The 20,295-nt window shown below is 33.6% G+C and overlaps 2 protein-coding genes across 4 annotated transcripts in view; one reads left to right on the top strand and one right to left on the bottom strand.

The window, feature by feature from the left end:
• LOC100573723 (ankyrin repeat domain-containing protein SOWAHC) overlaps positions 1 to 20,295 on the top strand; it is an 83,898-nt gene that overhangs the window by 48,377 nt on the left and 15,226 nt on the right. For all 3 annotated transcript variants that reach the window (XR_001680238.2, XM_016808053.2, XM_008189308.3), the window contains exons 3-4: positions 349 to 360; positions 7,823 to 7,828. Coding sequence is in view for 2 of the 3 variants with exons in the window: in XM_016808053.2 (XP_016663542.1) it covers positions 349 to 360; positions 7,823 to 7,828 (18 nt within the window). In the remaining variant the exon portion in view is untranslated. The remainder of the gene's footprint in view (positions 1 to 348; positions 361 to 7,822; positions 7,829 to 20,295) is intronic.
• Positions 13,747 to 20,128, bottom strand: LOC100573281. The gene is made up of 2 exons (XM_003247528.4): positions 15,417 to 20,128; positions 13,747 to 14,215 (listed from the first exon to the last, which is right to left on the bottom strand). The coding sequence occupies exons 1-2, from the start codon at positions 15,709 to 15,711 to the stop codon at positions 13,764 to 13,766; spliced, it is 747 nt and encodes a 248-aa protein (XP_003247576.1). The 5' UTR covers positions 15,712 to 20,128; the 3' UTR covers positions 13,747 to 13,763.

The raw sequence follows: 20,295 nt of genomic DNA, 5'->3' as shown, positions 1-20,295 counted from the left end.
AGTTGAGAAAATTATACCTAACTTTTGTTTTTTATTTCTTAGATGTTTTTTCTTTGGTAACAAATTATTATTTAGTATATGAAAAATGAAAATTATGCTTAAATGTTATAAATGCTATAAAAATATAATATATGTATTAGTTATAGGTACTAATCAAATGGCAATTTGTTGGTTAATAATACCTAATAATTTTTTGTTACGTTATCATGTTTATAAACGTATATATAGGAAGCTATACCCATATATTATACGTATAAATATCACATAAGAGTTAGTTGAATGAAATTGTATACTAATCCAAATGTTTTTTTTTTGTTTCCGGTCAACATTTGTTATTCTCAAACTCAGGACCCTATCACAGTAAGTAAACACTTTTTATACGACCTATTTCTTAATTGAAACCGTATATATTAATTATTGTTGTTTTCGCATTTTTCATCACCTGTTGTTTGACTTGGCCTTTTTCCGGATACTACAATAGAGCGTGAGTATTGGTTATATTTAGTATCTATTATAATAATTAATAATAGAATAATGACGTGGTAAGAGACCAAACTATTTACTAAACCTATGTATTATGCAAATCAGGAATATAATTAATTTATATCAATACGTTGGAATTTTTTAATCAATGTGCTACTTATAAATCACGTTTGAACTTCATAACTTCACTACCTATTATATATTGTAGCAATAATGTCCCTTTGTGTATTGTGTGATATTATGTGTTATATGTAAACGTTCTAAAGTTTAGAATTAAGCATTGTTAGGTTTTAATTCAGAGACGGTATTTTTTATTTTTGTTGACAATTTTTAATGTATCTACCTATCTAATGATTGATATTCTCAGCAGTTTTTCTATAATTATACAACATTAACCACAACGCGTTTTTTTCCTTTGCTGCATTTACATAATGTACAGAATTATATACATATCTAAATGACTTACGCACCTATACGGTTAGATTTTTTTTTCAGACATATTTGTTGACGTGTTAAAATATCGTTTTCATCAATTTTTTTTCCTCCTTCGTCCACTATATATGTACCTAATGCAGTGGGAAAAAACTGATCGATTTCATAAATAATAAAACAAAACGATCAGAGTGGAAACATGAACTGAACAACGTTCCGGTTTAGTGGGTTTAACTGTTGATTAAAAGTATACTTGTAAACATATTCGTTGTAAAGAGATGATAAAATTAATATAGGTACACACGTATATTATTATGCCGAATGGAATATTAACTAACTGCAAATGTACGTTTACACGTAACACATGTGTATAATGTAATAATTCGATAAAAAAAAGTTCCAAAAACTGCTCGTATATCGTGTATGTAAATACTCCCTTAATTTGTTTTGTGATTATACGGTTGTTGGATTATAATCCTTTAAAGTACAAACCGTACTTGAGCCGTTGAGCGGTTTCCGTTTCCTATATAAATCCGACAAATATATTTTGCTGTTCGTAGAAGTTTTGATTAAAGCGCATTAACTATTGCGTAGTAGATTAATCTTATATATCATATTATATATATAGTACCTAGGTACCTATGTCTCACCCGTTGACATCTCTTTATTATATTAAGGTTATAAGGCTTATAAGGTTTTTTGATTATCATTTTGGAAAATTATTAAGTACTGTATGATATAAAAGTTACAATTAGTACTTTATAGTTGGCTTAGTCTCTGAATAATTAAATACCTAATAAATATTTTGTTTTCGTCATTCTTATAAATCTATGATTGTCAATATGAAATAAAACCAAGAAAATATCTTTTTCTCTAATTTAAAGTTTTGGCGAGTATTATATAGGTACTCATTATATTATATTCGAGCTGATTGTGTAGTAATAAGGATTGGTATACATCATGATAAACTTGAAGGATACCATACATTATATATCTATATACATATTATACTTTATATTGATACTTCTGTAAATTACGAAGATAACTTTGATCGTTCACGTTGTGTATGTATAATTTTATGTTTGTGCACGGAATTGTGGAGGTACATTACAGTAGTTGGGTATAGATACTATATAGAGTAAACTAAATCCTGTCCGTGACGACAGTATCGCTGACGTCCAGATTTTAAGTCAAGTTTATAACCAGTAGTAGGGACATAATATATATTGTAATATTATTATTATGTAGTAGTAAAACCTATATTATAATGTATAATGCATATTATTATACGTGTATTATAATATACCTACTACACCCGCGTATTATAATATGTCCGCCGATGATCGGCCGGTTGTCGATCGTGTAGATATGATTTCAGGTGGGTTTTCTAATCTTTCGAAATCTCTATCGTTTTTGATATTTAAAAAATATTTATTCATTTATATATATATTATATGCATGTGTATATTTAGAACGTTATCCGGCCCGGGGTGGCCATTAATTTGGAGCACATAATATAATATACGCGATGACCGGCGTATCTGTATCTGTACCTATATAATATATAATATAGGAACGGATAATACCCTATACCCGCAGTAATGTACTTATATACTGCACCGATATTATATTTTATTATATACGAATAAACGCGTATAAACCATTGTAGCGTGCTTTTTTTTGTATATATATATTAAAAAAAAATTATAAAATGTTCTCCGCGATCGAACCGTACGATAGTGTCCGCGGGAGGACTATTAAGAAATAACATAATATTATGTATACCTATGTATACGTATTATATTTTTAATATTTTTTTTTTTATTTTCCCCCTTGAAATTTGTTCCGCGAGCGCGCGCGTGAGAAGGCGTCCGGCCGGGGGCCTCGGGGGAGGGGGGCTGCGGCGTCGGGTGCGCGTCTATATAATATAACCGACAATTAGAGCGTTAATACGACGGACGGCCGAGATTGCCCAAGGGCTGCCGGCCGGCCAGGGATGGTATTCGGTCAGATCCGTCGCGCCGATAAGAGGTGATGTACGCATATAATATACGAAGCCACGGAAGCCGTTTCGGGTCGGATGAGGAAAAAAATTACTCCTATATAGTATACATGTAATATTTATATGTTTATGTGTATGTACGTATTTATGTGAATATGTGTGTGTGTGCGTGTATGTGTGTACGCCGTCGTAAGTATACTACCCGCCGTCGCAATAACTCCCTCCGGGTCTAGGTTCATGCTAATGAGGACACCTGTCCTAATAAAATTTACATTCATTTTACATAAACATTTTTGTTTTTTTTTTTCACGTTATAATAACCGCGTTTAGAAAACGTATAATATACACACACGCGCATAATGTGTGTTTGTGTGTGTGTGTGTGTGTGTGTGTGTGTGTGTGTGTGTTGATATTATTACTTTGTTGTATATTCTCGCGAGAAATTGTTGTATAACAACGGTTTATATATTATATACGTAATGGTATATATGGTGACTCTTCAAATGTCATCTGTATACTGCATATATATATATATCAGTAACTACTAAGGACCAACTAGTAAGTAGTAGTAACGTATAGTATTTTTTGTATTTATTTACACGATACTTTCAGTGTACCCATAATGTACGGTAGCTGCAGCAGATGTCACGGTTGACATTTTCACCGATTATAAAAATGAGACGAAAAATAAACAGCAAAGTAAATTACACCCACGCGACGCGATCGAAATTAGATGTGTTCGTATGTACGAGTGTAATGTACGTATACGTATGGAGACATGAAGTCGTGTCCATTATTGCAGCACCGTAGGTATACAAAAGCCGAGTAATCATAATAATATTGTGATGGTGGTGATGATTATGACTGTATATTATATTGTGCGTATACGTCTTGTTTATATAATATAAAATAATAAATGTCAGATATTCATACTACATGTGTATATGATATATATAATTTTTATTCGTTGGTGTCTTTCCACTCCCTCTTGTCGACGCGATAAAGCGCACTATTGTGTAATGATTAACATACCGGAATTCGTTTTCGTTTAAAAATAAAAGGATTCTTACGTTTTAGTACTCTAGCGGAGTAATAAATCATTCGTAATTAAGTGGTATTTGCGATTTACAGTTTTCCACGACGCGTCCCCGCAAGAAATTCGAAAAATCTTAATCATTTTAAAATCGTCCAAAAATATTTCTATTCTATAGAGTCCGTACTCTGTTGTGTGTTATTCGGATATATACTCAATATACTTTCACAGAGATAAATGATTTCAATATTTATTTATTTATTATATTTATACAGTCATGGCACTATTTTAACCATTTATTACTATATACGTATATAACAATAACCGCTCAACAATATTACATTTTATTGAATTTTAGTATTTGTATTACACTCGGAAAAAGCACTTACAGTTACTGCAGGAACCGAATATAATATTAATTCGTACTTGTTTCGAAATGTTGTTCGTTTGAGTATATAAATCGACTTTCGTGGTATATTTCAACTAGGTTTAACTTAATAGTATATATATTAAACTATTTACGGTCGTTATTCCTAATAATTGTTGATGTTTATAAAATTAAAAAGTCTTTAATAACAAATTTACAAAAATATTCGTTGAATTATTAAAACATAATTATCATGTATTACGTATAAATACAATCGTTAAATAGATATTTGAACATAATAAAACTATAATTACTATACTGGCATGTTGATAAAATTATGGAAATTTACGCAATATAGAAAAGTATATATTTGTGGTAGTAATAGTTTACTTGGACAAGTGTTAATTATTAATAATTAGTACACTCGAATGTCGAATAACTAAATTTTTCAAAATATCTTTAAATATATAAATATAAATATTTTCAATTTTATAATGTAGTTATATCGAAAGAGCACAATAATTGAGTATCTCTCGCGTCGTTTGAACAAATAAAACTTTTCGTTTCCGTTTTTGAAACGAAACATGTATAATTTATGTAGAATGTTGTAAATGAATTTGTCAGTTGCAAAAAAGATGGATCGTGTTTTTTTATACAGAAACACACGCACACACACAATACTATACATTGCATTGCCAACATATCATGTGTATATGAATAACCGAGCAGTAATGATGGATTATAAGATAATTGCTCGGGATATATAAAATTAAAACCAAAAAAAAAAAACCAAAACAGTATAGGATATAGTATATAAGTATATTATATTTGTGTAATATTTTTTCGAAATGTATAACCGCCCGGTCGGTTGTCCGTCCAATTAATTTTTTAGAGGAACGGGAAAAAAATAATATAATATATATATAAGCAATATAAACGTGTATTTTCTTTCGCTTCTTATTTTTCCGCGCCCCGCCGCCGTCACCGAAACATTCGGAAAATGTGGTGGTGATCTTTCACGATGCAGCGCTCGCGCACGTTTAGAATACGAAATGATAAGCAAACTTACAAACGAGTGCGCGCGTGTGTGTATTTTTTCGGTCATAATTTCTGAAGAATGTGGTTTTACAAACGCGCATACACGCTTGTGTATTTATATACTATTATATATATATATATAATATATGTGTACACGTAATATTTACATACCACGTTCTCAGCGTCTACACACGTAGGCTAAACTTTTTTCGGTAGGCGTCATCGTTTCTGTATATGGCCGAGGTAAAACAATATATATAAATGTTGTGCGAGTATAATTTTTTTTTTTTATTATTATTATTATTTATACTTTTTTTATTTTTTTATTTTTATGATATATGTTTCCTCGGGTTTTCTACCGTGGTGCTCACCATAATTCAGATCCACCGCACAGATATCCGCGTATAATTTATGTGTGTTCAACCAACACGGTAGCCTACGAGACATGCGTGGATATTACGGCGTGGGGCTCTTATCACGAATCGAGATTTTTCGACGTTGTTTGAAATTGGCTTCTAAACACACACACACACACACACACACACACACATACATATGAGTTTATTTTATATATTATTATTATCGTATAATACACATATTATATAATATATGAGTGTGCATGTGTGTGTAATAATAATAATTTTATTATTATTATACGATGCTCGTATATATACGATTATTGCGTTCGCGGCGCAAGGGATGTCCTTAATTTTTGTTCGCCTGAAATTTATGGGCTCATGATTTTTGGCGCTGTCGGCCCGGAACACGGGTGCCCGTGGCGTATATAGATAAAGATTTTAGCGACATAAAAAAAAACTTTATGTTTCCTAAAAATATCTAAGACTTTTGTATTTTATTTTTCCGACCACAATATAATAATGACGTTCCCAGAATAAATTAGAAGTCGCTGGTTGTATACCTACGGTGTTCAAGAAATAAGCGCATGGGCTTTAAAAAGCCCAAAACATTTTATGTTAAACGAAAAAACGTACTGCTTCATTTCCATTCATATATGTAGCATGATTCAATTTCACTTCTTATTCCTAATATTTTTTTTATTGTTAATATTGTAACGTTATACGAATATCAATAAAATATATATTAAGTATTTAATCTAAAATGAATTTCAACATAATCGCGTATTTTGTGTATGATAAAAATACCATCGAAATTATATATTTAGACGTAATAAACATATTTCAAAGAACGAACAATTTATTAGTTTATAAATTAAAATGTTAAAACATGTATTTTTTTATGTATAAAATATGTACTCTAGTGTGCACATAATTCAAAAAAGACATTTATCAAAAAGAAAAATGTATACATTTTGAAAGTTTGTATACATACATCATATTATTATCATTAACCTACAATCATTATTATCTCCGTGTTTTTATAAATGTGTTTTTGTGTCTTATAATTTATATTATATTGTATATGTATATAAATATATAATGTATATGTTCTTATATAAAGTGCTATACTCGACCACAGTTATGGGTTTTGAACATCAAATTGCCGTATACTTAAAACAATATAATAATATCATAATATTGGATGTGTATTATAACTAATTTGTGTAATGTGTTTTGTTCCATGTGGACGACTCGCCCGTTCCCGAATGAATTTGGACATGCAACCGTGTCTATCTACAACAGTATGTGAGTATTATATATCCATATATTATTCTTTAATATTATGACTTATTAGTTTATTTTTATATCAAGTATAATGTATATAATATGTTTCAATATAAATACGATATTATTATTATATTACCATATATACCATTATATACCATATTATATACATATACGCTGTGAGAAATTTAATCAATTGAAAATGCACACAATCACGTGGTGAGGGAGTGAGAAAGAAAAATTTCTACCCGTACCCGAGTACGGCGACCACCGGAACTTTGACCGACAGTGTTTCCTCACATACACCGACGCACTGTTGAATAATGCTAATTAAAATCGGCCTGCCATTGTTTCCAATTAATTATCATATTTGTATAATATGAGTTAAGCGTATTAAACAGTTTAATGCGATACATCGTGCAGGTATATATAATATACAGTCGTTGTATGTGTGAGCGTGGGGGAGGGAGAGGGTTTGATTATCATATATACCGTGTCAGGACGTGTTACAGTTTATGGGTTGTTTTCGTAGGAGTGCAAGCGCAGACTTGTAAAGTTATTGGCCTAATGTAAAACACCCCCGCCACCGACATCCGGGTTCATGGCTTTATCCGGCACGTGTTTTGTGGTCAGTGTAAAATAATAAATATTTAAAAATGCATATTTCGATAATATTCACACCAGCCGTATTATAAAGTGTTAAGTGTATAGTGTGTTTAGTGTACAATATACCTAATGCATAATATTTATATGTACCTACATTAATGTTATACAATATGTAGATTGGTACAGGTATATGTGTATATTGTACTATATGGTATCAGAGCTATCGTACTATCGATGTTTAGTGGCTTAAAACGTACCCATAGTTTTTACCTTAATATAAGTAGCTACACAGAGTTTCAATAACGTGTTTAAAAAAAAAGAAAAATACATTTCTAGAAAAAAAAACTATTATTGGTTGCAATCTTCAACAAAAATAAAACTCTGGCAGCTATATTGTATGCGTGACGTATATTTATTGTTATATGCCTGTATAATGTGCACTATAATTTAATTATTATTTAGTTCTCTAACATAATGGTTGTTTTAAATACAAAAAATTTAGAAAATAATAATATATAATATTAGCCTATGAGGTTTTTTATAATACCTAAGTATATCATATTTATAATATGCGTTCAACCGATTGCTTAGCGGTATATATTGTTAGTTACAAATACGAACAGATATTTCATTTATTGCTTATACGTACCTATAGTATTTCCACGCATATGAAAATAATTTTATTTTTGTTGATTTCCCCTCATAACATCTCACTAATTTTGTAATGGAGTTCGACTTTAACGTTCATTAAAAATTATTATTTTGCCCTCAGCAGTTTTTTACATCACGATATAATATGTAATTAAAATGTGTTCTCTAAAATATGTAGTTTGTGCGATATATTTTACTATAATTTCCGGCAATTTAACAATAAACCTTTAGATATATATCACTATATAATACTATGTAAAACGTACCTATGCATTACAATTTTAGATTTTATTATAAATATAAAATAATTGAAAAACTAAAACAAGTTTATGAAGAATAGGTAGGTATATAGCTATACGTTTTAATATATTCATAAATATTTTTTTCCATACAAAAATGCAACAATAAGCTGAAGAAAACATTTTTTTAGAGTACCTACATTTTCAAGATCACAACTAATTATTACTATTTAGACTTATTGTAGTACGATGAAAAATTAATGGAGATACCCATCACGATATAATTTTCCAAAATAAAACGATGTGGTTGTATTATATTATTATGAGACAAAAATTTAAGTTTCTACCTATGAATGTATACGTGGGTAAACCTTTTTCCAGGGGACAAAATACATTATGAATAATAATATAATCGCAATGATATGTGTGTGCAAGTAAAATTATAATAATAATAGTATATTATGTAGTAATACACCAAACGAACAGAGGTCATATTAATATGCATGCCACCACCACCACGGTAGCCGTTGTTATAAATTCCAGAGTTTCCACCGGTAATTGTCTCTAATATATCCCCCGAAGTAACCTATTTATTGCATATAGGATGCATTATCACCTGTTTTTTTTTCTACCCCGCCGCCCGTTTTATGAAATCACCTGTTACTACAATTAAAGTCAAATTCGATAACTCGTTATTAAAAGTCATTAAGCGGACGGTTTGCATTTTCTACAACGGCCGTGCAGGTGTCTCGAGTTGTCTCGTTCAAACAAACAACCACAAAAAAACAAAAACCGAAAATGACCACTTGTAATAATTATATAGGTACCTACCCGTACGTACAGTCTGTTTATCTTTTGTGTAAATCACCGTGTTTAACCTTATGACAATATTTGATTTTTTCCGTGCTAAAAAATTACTGTACACATAATTATTATTAAAACGTCGTTTATTAGGTCATATTTTTTTTTTACTTTCACACCTCGCCTTTTCTAGTTACAGCTTTGTACAAACGGAAAATTAAATTTGGTTGTAGTAAATAGTTAGATAATTTTCAGTTGGCGTAACGATTTATTTATAGTTGTGTCAAACAATAGTGGGTGTTTAGTCGAAAGTGCTACAGTACACTCAGGTTGACGCTGCACATCCGTAACGTACATATACATTTTTTAAATCAAACGTTATTTTTCTCGATTGCTTTTGTTTGCGTACCCTTATACATATTATGTATAATTTTTATACTAGATATAGGTACCTACCTAACCAGTGTATCCGATATTGGCACCGATATTCGTTAGCCCGTACAATTAGTACCTATACTCTAGAATAGTTTTCGATTATTTTCAGCACTTTATGTATACCTATACCCCAAAAAAAAAAATGATATTTTTCTGAAGGCCGCTAAAGCACCTGCCTACCATCATTGCCTGTATAATCAGTGACATAGTGTATACGTGTAGTCATACAAAAATTAAAATACCATTCTTGATTAATGATTATTGATTAATGTTAGGTATATATACTGCCAATATACTTCACCACGTCTATAGTAAATAGTAGAGTTTATAATATAAACAAGTAACGACAGGATATAAAATCATATTTATTCATCGTGAATTCTGTTGTATGTACATGATAGTTGTTCCCATACGACGTCATATACCTTATATAGGTATAATACTTATGTGCACATTTCAAAAATTGCATAAACGATAGACTTCATATCGGTTTGTGCATATTTAAGTTATGCAAATGTTTTCTACATAATATCTGTTATACTGGTCGTTATCAAACATGAATTGTATAATCGTCATTTTTTTGCAATGGGTTATGATTTTTTTTAAATCAGTCAGTACCTACGTGTTTGTAACGAATTTTTCAACGTCAAATTATATTTCTACCACCTAATTCTAAGATTTGCTGATGGAAAAATGATTAAAATACGTTTTCCAAACACATTTACATAAGTTTATAAGTTATAATTGTTAAGACTTAGACGCGTTCACTATACATTTTAAATACCCGAAAGACATTTTGTATTATATTATAATATTATATAATGTGCATATTCTATAATTTAAAATTATAATTTATATGTCTAGTGTTTTACACTTTTAAAAAAAACACATGTCTTTAAATTAAGAAATGCAAAAAAAAACATCTGTCAAAAAAACATAATTATTCAGCTCAAGTTATCGTTATTTTAATATACATTGTACATAATATGCATACACATTTACCACACGGACTATAGGGTATCTGGTTTTTCGGACAACGGAATAATACTTCCATAGCCGCATATACCTAATATATTATTTTACCTATCAATTTTTATTGTGGAGTACAAGCTGTACAGTCACGGAGATTCAATGTATTTTGACAAATGCAAAATATTAAATTGTACACAGGTTTTAGAATACAGTTTTCCTTTGACAAAAAGGAATATAGTGAGTATAATTCAATAAGTAGGTATTATAAACTTATACATTATTGTGCGTATACGTGATACGCGTCATCCTTTGTGGAATATTCGCCGCAATATACGGTAAACATTTCAAATTTTCGATTCGCATCTCGTGCGGCGGCGTCCGCTAAATATATTTATTATACACACGCGGTATCATATGTACGCCGCTGCTGAGTGTAAATAATAATATATACCTACCCGGTGTGTAATCTTATTATTATTATTATAGGTACCTATTATTATTATATTTCTCCCGAATCGTTGACGAATAATAATTTCGGATAACCGCGTGTCTAAGTGTGCCGCGGTCGCTTTCATGTATCCGAGACGGTCGTGTGTACAACATAATAGGCGCATACACGCCGTAGGTACCATATTATGCGTATATTGTGATCGACAACAACACCCCCGCGCACTGTGTCATGTACGAATTGTAATCCCGTCGAAACCGCAGTCCGCTGCACGTTACTGCGTATAAAACATATAACATATAACATCGTATCCATCGTACATTTGAAGATCGTCGCGCCGATATGCCCCATTTATATAATATTATAACAACTCGTCATTGCCCATTGTCGGCGCTACAATATTATATTATCATCAGTCTTTGGCCGCGACACACTTTTGTTCGTCAAACGCCGCCGCGGTATACGAGTGTGCAAAATCCGCTACCGAATGGAAAAAACAAAACAAAACAACCCCTCGTCCCAGCTCTTTTTTTCCTTTTACCGCGCCGAGTGTCATCGCGCACGGGGCGCTGAACTCCAATAGGGCCGCCTCCGCGAGGAAACGAAACCGACAAAGGTTATACTTAATAATAATATGGTATATGGGGGCACGGTGCGCTGTAATTCGCGTCGTTCCCCTTTGAGAAATCTCCGTTTCGTTAAAATGATATAAAATCCGCTTAAAAAATTATGTCCGTCGTTTATTGTGTCTGTATAACATGTACACTATATCGTCTCTCGTGTGTGTGTCTGTGTGCATATATATGATACGATGCTGCGTCGCAACGAGACCAGTTTGCGGAGGAAGCAATAAACCACCGCGCGTTCAGCCGGTTATCTCTCGGCAGTCGGCACTCTATTGTATATATTATACACTGACGCACGAGTATATGTGTACTTACGACCGACCGTCCGCGGGGATAAAAATCGTACAGATTTATCGGGCCCGGTCCGTACAGGTACACAGGGCCGCACTCGATTTATTGAGATCCGTTCGGGTCTTCGGGAGGTCTGTGCGAATTGTGTGCGTCTGCGTACACGCGCGTGTTCTCGCGTACGGATGGGTGTGCGTGTGTGTGTGCTTGTGTGCTTGTGTGCTATATGCACTATAGTCGTAACTTTTGCGATTCGAAATTCTACACCGAAAATTGACCACCTCGTCGCCGCCTAAATTAAATATAAATTACGTTTTTTCCCTCTCGTAATGCAGTACGAATATATTTGTACATACTAAACATTAAACCGTATTGGAAATCGTACATCGTGTATAGTATAATATAAGATACATTTGCGGACATAGAAAAAAAAAATTAAGTGTATATTTTTAGTCGGATATTATGTAGGTATACTGTAAAAATGGTATACGTGAACGTACCATCAATCGGTGTTTTAATTCACACTCTATTATATTATCGTACATTCGTACGACACATTCGAATGCATATTTCTTTTTCGTCGCGTACAGATGTGTATAAAGTACACAATAGGTAATATGCTCGACGAGTGCCGACAACATTTAATAATATTTAGTTGATAATATAATATTATTATAAAATATATTATCTGTAAGCATGTCGACCTGTAGACTTTAATTGAATTTCCTAAACGGTCGTATTTTGCGTACCGCGTGTTACTAAGACGTTTTAATTATTCGAAAATATTTCATTACTCGGCGTAGTAGCGTATGCTGCACGACGACGACGGGTATACCCGCGTGTGACTTGTTGCTCGGTGCGTTTAATTGCATTCGCTTTATAGAGAAAACTAGCTGCGTATAAATTGCATTTTGGGGGATATTAACGGCGTGCAATTTGCTACAGACGATAGCCATGTGATTTACCGGCCGCGCTTAATTGTGCGGGTGAAAAGCACACGATGCAAATGCACATTCAAACCGCAACAGTGCAGTTATAACATAATATACAACAGGAAGCTGTGTCGGGTGCCATAATTTGTACGGCCGATGCATTTTAGGGGTGTAAGAATTTGACATTATGTATCGCGCGTTATGTGCATAATGCACACAATTTATTGTGCGCGTAAGGGGTGTTACTGCAAATTTAGTATTTTGAGATACGTTTTAAAACATCTAATAAATCTCAAATTAACTTTCTATTGATATCCTAATTTCGAATTTAATATAAAATGCATCGTATTTCTCCGTACTCCATTTCGCTAATTGTCAACCATAATATACAGTGTATGTATGCATATTATTAGCGTTTATCAATATAATATGTATAATATCCCATTTTTTTTTTTTTTTTTACTCATCAACCCGCGGCAATATAGGCCATTGGATGGTTTTTAACTGTGGGAAACATGCGCGTTTGTTAGTTTGGAAGATTTTTTAGTGGGCACCCGTAGGTATCTGCCATGCTCGGGTGGGGGATGGCGGCACTTCTCTCCGGACACAGTGACTTGCCCGAAGAAAAATGCCGACCACAGCCGAGGTTTTGAACCGGCGTCGGTGTGCGTCGCAACTTATAGTCCACTCGGCCACTCCGTCCCCCAATATCATATATTGTAATGACTACAATTTAGAACTGAAAAATCATTATTCAAATAAGCTATTTATGTCGTGTGTTCAATTTTTCTCGTACATTTAACCAGTTTATTGCTATTAAATATTTTTTTGGTGTGGGCTCTTGGTGCTTTATTCGAACCCTGCATCTGACGCAATTTTTCTGGCATTGGTCCTAATTTTGGATGGCTCGTGTAATATGAGGTCGTGTAAGTGGTGTGACTTTTAATAGGCATCTTGGACCTTAGTGATTCGTCGACAAAAGTGCGTCTAGGGCAGATATCAGCCTTTGCCTTTGAGTCAAAATTACACGGTGGAGGTTTGTAACTCGCTCGATGTACTGATGTTGTTTCCATCGGTTCCGACGACACTTTGTAGGCACTCGAAGGGCGTCGCCATAGTTTCGTTGTTGCGGGACGGCGGTACGCGTTACCTGTAGTTGTCTCCGCTTCCATTGAAATATGTACCAGCGACGGCCGGCCGGGACGGGTGACCGGTTGAGCTGTAAAAATTAATATAATACCTAATATATTGTATATTAATGCATTTTTTACAACTTTTGACTATATGCGACGTATGTATACGACGACTTTATCTATATGCGACGTATGTTATAGGTATACTCCCGTATATATAAAAGGTATTTATACCAGCACTTTACCACCCACCACCATTCTGTAATGTTAATCCATAATCAGATAATCTTCTATTTATTAAAGTTGTGGTTTTTGAAATTCATTAAATTAACGATATCAACAGTTTTTTTTTATCAAATAGGACCTCCCGCTAGTCTATATCCATTTTTTTTATTTATTTAGATTCTGAGCGGAGCGAAGAAGCTAGTGATTTTACAATGGTGTTTATTTTTTTAATACCAGAAGGAGGGCTTCGATTTCAACATATAGTACCTTATCTTTTAGCAATTTGGATTAAGATGGTACTATAAGGAGGTCATTTTTCGATTTTCTCAATACTTATTTAATTTCACGGGAAAAACCACCGACAAATTACGAAATACCGCTAAAAATGGGATTTTAATTTCTAACGTTTTGTTTATCATCATAGAAACGAATAAAAAAAATAATATTTTAATATTAGTTCAACTTACAGGTTATAATGAATAATAAAAATATAAAAAATATCCAGACTGACAAACCGTCTCCGCTCAGTATAGTTTTTCCTATAAAATGATATTATATCATTGAATTCAAGTTAAATACAATCCATTATACATCGACCCACTTGTAACCTACTGTACAGTAGAGTTTTTATATTTAGGTTTGAAAGAATTATAACTATCGGTAAATTGTGTATAGAAATAGGTATTCAACATATTCAATTTGTATTCTCGAATCATCATTTTTCTCATGTACCTATATTGCAATAGGTAATATAATATTATGTACATATAAAGCTGTTCAAAATTCTCATAAAATATTGATACATTTCATAGATACAAGATAATAATGTCGTATACTCGTATTATATTATATATATAATATACTTTATTTACTTCAAACGATTAGAGTTAACGCGTTTTTTCCTGAATCATATATTATACTATACGTGTACCTAATGAATGTATACAACTAATGATCTTATGCTTCTCGAGTACTCTGCGTGAGAGGGGGGGTTGGAGTACTGGAGTGCAAACGAACGGTATCGTGAAGAACGGTTGTCGACTAGCTGACTTCAATTATTACCGCGGTGCAGTCCATCTTTTACTGGGTAATGCATTTTGTACGACGTGCAGTGGAAACGATCAACACCGTCTCCGGCCAGGAACCCGTGATCTGGAGGTGGCTTCGACTTGATCGGTTCCTGTGGGTCTCTCCGCTGATATGCTTCCCGGTGTGCAGTAATGACGACCGACGGAGCTAGTGACCGTTTAACAGGTGTCCGGCAGCGGCGCACCGGCAACGAGAGCGGGAGCGGCCGGTAGGAGGCACTGTGCACGGTCAACTGTTCCATGGCCGCATTGACCACGATCGGAGCCATAATTTTCAAACGATATAATATTATAATATGACGCAGTTAGTACATTCATGCAATAGCAGTAGATTCCATATAGATAGGTCTGAGCCCTAATTTAACAATAATATTTTATTATTATTATACGTGTATAGTGTCATCAAGTTTTGTATCGCCGAGGTAACCACGCCACATTGGTATGTCGACGGCTCGAAAACGCGGGAAAAAACAAGTCGAAAAATTCTCATCCACCAGTATAATATGATAGTGTCTAGTGATTCTAGTGTTCGGGGCTTCACACGAGTTTTTCTCAGTGAGGCCCAGTAATCATTCAATATTAATTTAAATAAATAAATAAATAAATATCACTAATATTGTCGGTTATGGAGCGGTACTTTGTTTTTCACGCGCGTGCACACACACATACACACGCATAATAAAGGATTAAGCCTGGTGCCCCAACGGTCGATTGCATATTTTTACTAAATAATTATTTAAAAATGTATTTTTATAAGTCAACAAAGTGACTAGGTATATAAATATTTTATGTAACCCCCTCCCCCTCAGCTCTTCGTATCAAAATATTTACGCCAATATAAAAAAATGTTGAAATAATATTATATTTTTATACTTTCAAATTAATAATTTCTGTATTACCCGCCTCGAGTACCTTCTCACAATTAACATGAAAATTTCAAGCGGATATACGTCACGCATTTGTTCAATCAGCCACACCCGTACGTGTAATAATATTTAACATTATAATAATGTATATTATACATATGTATTATATATGGGTATCGTACATCAATGCAAACCCCCATGAAATGTATAATACATATTATTATTATTAACTGCTTGCAATGCGCGGAAAGACTATACGCGACGACCAGCTCAGACGGCAGCCGTAACCAAGCCGTATACTCTCTCGTGAATTGTGCCGCCGCCGGTGTAATATTCTACTGCAAAGCGATGATATAATAATAATAATATCACTATTATTATTATAACACAATGCGATGCAGATAGTGCACAAGAGATAAGAAGATCTTCTGCAGAAGAAACTATTTAGAAAACTCGACGCCGACCGTACAACAATATAATATAATAATATATAGTAGCCGTTTTTGCGCGGGTACACGTGTTAAATCGAGAACGGGCTTCGCACAATATAATATGTATTTACCTATATCTGTATGTATACATTATATAGGGTCAAATGTCGTACCGCATATTCCTCGCGCGCGTTCATTGTACAATATATAATAGTAATAATATATAAGTATATTATAATATATCGATGTATGGTCATAGTAAATTGCTGTGGCGTACAAATATGCACTGTTATCATATATATTGTGCGCTACACGTGTACTTGGATAATAATAATATAAAGACCGGTATATGGCCGGAAGAAATAGAGTCGTTTCACGCGAGGCAACGGACAATGGTCGCACTCGAGGAAAGTCTCTCGGAACTCGCCATCGCCCGTGGAATATACATGCCGTTTATTATTCGCACTGTATAATAGAATTATAATAGTATAATATTATACTAATAGGTGCGCGCGCCGCAAATGAGACGCGACGGCTGCTTGCAGAGTCTGGATACTGTCACGTTGTACAAACGACAACGATGATGCGTTTTCCGGCACCGGAACCAGCTAGGTATATACCCTGCAGCAGACGGCCGAAAAACGTTTTTATTTTTTTCGTTTCCCCGAATCACACGTGCGTCCGACCTTTTAGCGTTGACAACCCGACCGCGATTTATCGTCTCGTTCAGAGGAGTCCAATTGCACAGACAACCGATTCTATTTTATGCATATAGTACGCTCCTCTAAACATTTGGTGTCCCGGGTCAGCGTATCATTTAGTCGGCCTGTGCAGTAATGTGCAGAGCTGTATTATACGATATTGCTGCAGTATGCACAACGACAGAAGAGTATCCTTCCGCGAACCCGGCACCGGCAATATGGTCTTCGGCGGATGCAACGGGCAGGGAACATATTGGGCAAAAAAAAAATCGACTTGTGTACACACGTTTTTCTCTTTGATTTATATACTCGTCCTCGGGGAGCCAGCCAGCAACCACCCTCCCCCCCACCGCATGTCCTTTAAAAGTCCTACAACCGACATGGGCGCATTTATATTATATTATTATGTGCTCACGGCAGCGATACGATCTGCAGCACACCGAAATTTAAGTGTCTCGAACGAGCTGTTTTTAATTTTTATGTGTATTAGGTTACCTATAGGTACCACGATAGCCTTCTGTTTTTAAAATTTATTATTTCTGGTTTGGAGAATTGAATTCCCCGAGAAACGCGCGGTAACATCTCACAATTCACACTTTATGCCAATATACCATAAATATACTGCCAGCAGGTACACAAAGTCGAACTTTGCGACGACCTTTTTTTTTAATTAACTATCCGCGTATACATATTTCTGATAGCATAACACAATATTGTATTTATCGAATATACATAGGTATAACCCGTGTATATGGATTGTGCAGCATTATCGTATACCATTTCACCATATTATAAAATATATTGCCCAACGACGTTATTATTATAAATTATCATATAAACGACCAGTTAAATAACTGTATACATATATATCGGCCCGTGGTGTATACGCGACGATATACCTATAATAATAATAATAATAATAATAATAATAAAAACCATTAGTAGGAATACAATTATTATTGTATAATATTATATAGGTATTCGTGTGCGTATAGTTATGCATTTCCAAACCGGTCGATTATAAATAGTTTTTCTATTCCGACAAAACGAGCTATTGTGTATAATAATAATAATTATTATTATTGTCGTATACATACGCGAACGAAATGTTTGCGAGCGATTTCGATTGCTTTACCGCCTGTACCTACCAGGTCTTCGTGGGCAATATATATTATATATTATACATATAATAACCGGTGAGGGAGACGTTCTTGTATAATAAATGTGTATATATATATTATATTTATATATTGTTGTTAGATTGTTTGTTTTAATTACGTAGTATGTATATTATTATAAACGTATATATATATAGGTAGTTATGTGCAAATATAAAAACGTGCGAAGAAAAACCCGTATCGCGATGGATGAATTTGGTTACCACACAAATACAATTACAACTTTCAAAACTTATTCTAATATTATAATAATAATAGTATGTAATATTTATGTTAAATAATCTTCGAATTGTGTTAATTTTCCCGGTCGCCACAAGTATCCGCGTACATGTATGCTGCGTGTAACTTTTACAATGTAAAATGAAGTTATGCGTGCGGATAATAACGAGTAGTTATACATATATATACATATATTTAGAGGGCCGTCAGTGTGTTATTATATTTTAATTTAATTGGGTCTAAGCGCGCTTCAAGACGTAACGAAAATTATCCGACATGTATAACGAAGAGGAATACCGCTCAAGTAGGTATGTTTATTTATGGTGTAGTTCATACTTTATGCGTGGATATACTGTATAGTGAAATGTTTAGTATAATGTAAATACTCTCGAATCTGGGTCTATACGGTATAATATATACTTATAATATGTATTAAATTCACGAATCAGTAGACCGATTGCAGCTTGTCAGTTTGAGAAGTACTACCTACTTGAGATGAGGGAATAACTCGTTCCCACCAAAAATACACATTCCCCTTTTCCTAGCGAAAATCATCAAAATACATATTATTCAAATTTGAAAAAAAAAACTTTATCTTTTAATACGAGATAGTTGTGCACTTAGACCGTTTAGGTTTCGTTTGGTGGAAATAAAAGTATACCTACCTATATGGCTATACAAGTATTATAGTATACCTACATTATGGAACAATTCAGTTCATTCAGTTCACCCACGACCCACGAATATAATATTTCTACAATTCTACATATTATACTCTTAGCGTATACTTCTATAATACGCGTTTATATGTATACATTATGTAGTGTAAAAGACTAATGACGAGATGTGTATATTATTATATAATATATATGTTATAGACCCGAGTGTGTGTTTTCGTACACAGTGTGCGTGCGCAATTAAATAATGAACCAAGTCCCTCGGGGGCGCGTATAATAGTGTAATGTCTGTTTAACGAGTGTACCGTTGTACCTATATATAATATAGTTTATACCTACTCTTGCACACATAACTACTGCAACTGTACTACTACTGCGCCACTACTATACGGTGTGTAATATCGCGGGAAAGGGTTATCGCTGTCGTGTACAGGTGTAAATTAAACAAAATAATAATAATAATTATATTATTATTATTATCCGGAGCCGCGCTCGGAATCGTCACAGCCGCGCGCGCCACCACCGTTCGAAGAGCCGAGGAGGAGCTGGCAACTGCAGAGGCAGCAGCTGATACAATGCCTCGTTGTGTTTGGGAACAACAAACTATGCGCGTATAATATTATAATAAAATGTGTATACGAAAATTATTATTCCTCGAGAACTAGTTTTACGTGGCTAATAGCCTACAAATTAGTGTGCAACATGCAAGATTAATTAGTCGTTCGAGCGGATTAGGTATACCTATTATAATATAATATATATAATATTATTATGTGCGTGC

Source organism: Acyrthosiphon pisum, chromosome A3 (genome assembly GCF_005508785.2).
Source record: "Acyrthosiphon pisum isolate AL4f chromosome A3, pea_aphid_22Mar2018_4r6ur, whole genome shotgun sequence".
NCBI lineage: Eukaryota > Metazoa > Arthropoda > Insecta > Hemiptera > Aphididae > Acyrthosiphon > Acyrthosiphon pisum.
The sequence above is the reverse complement of the archived record's forward strand: the minus strand, read 5'-3'. Positions and strand labels throughout refer to the sequence as shown.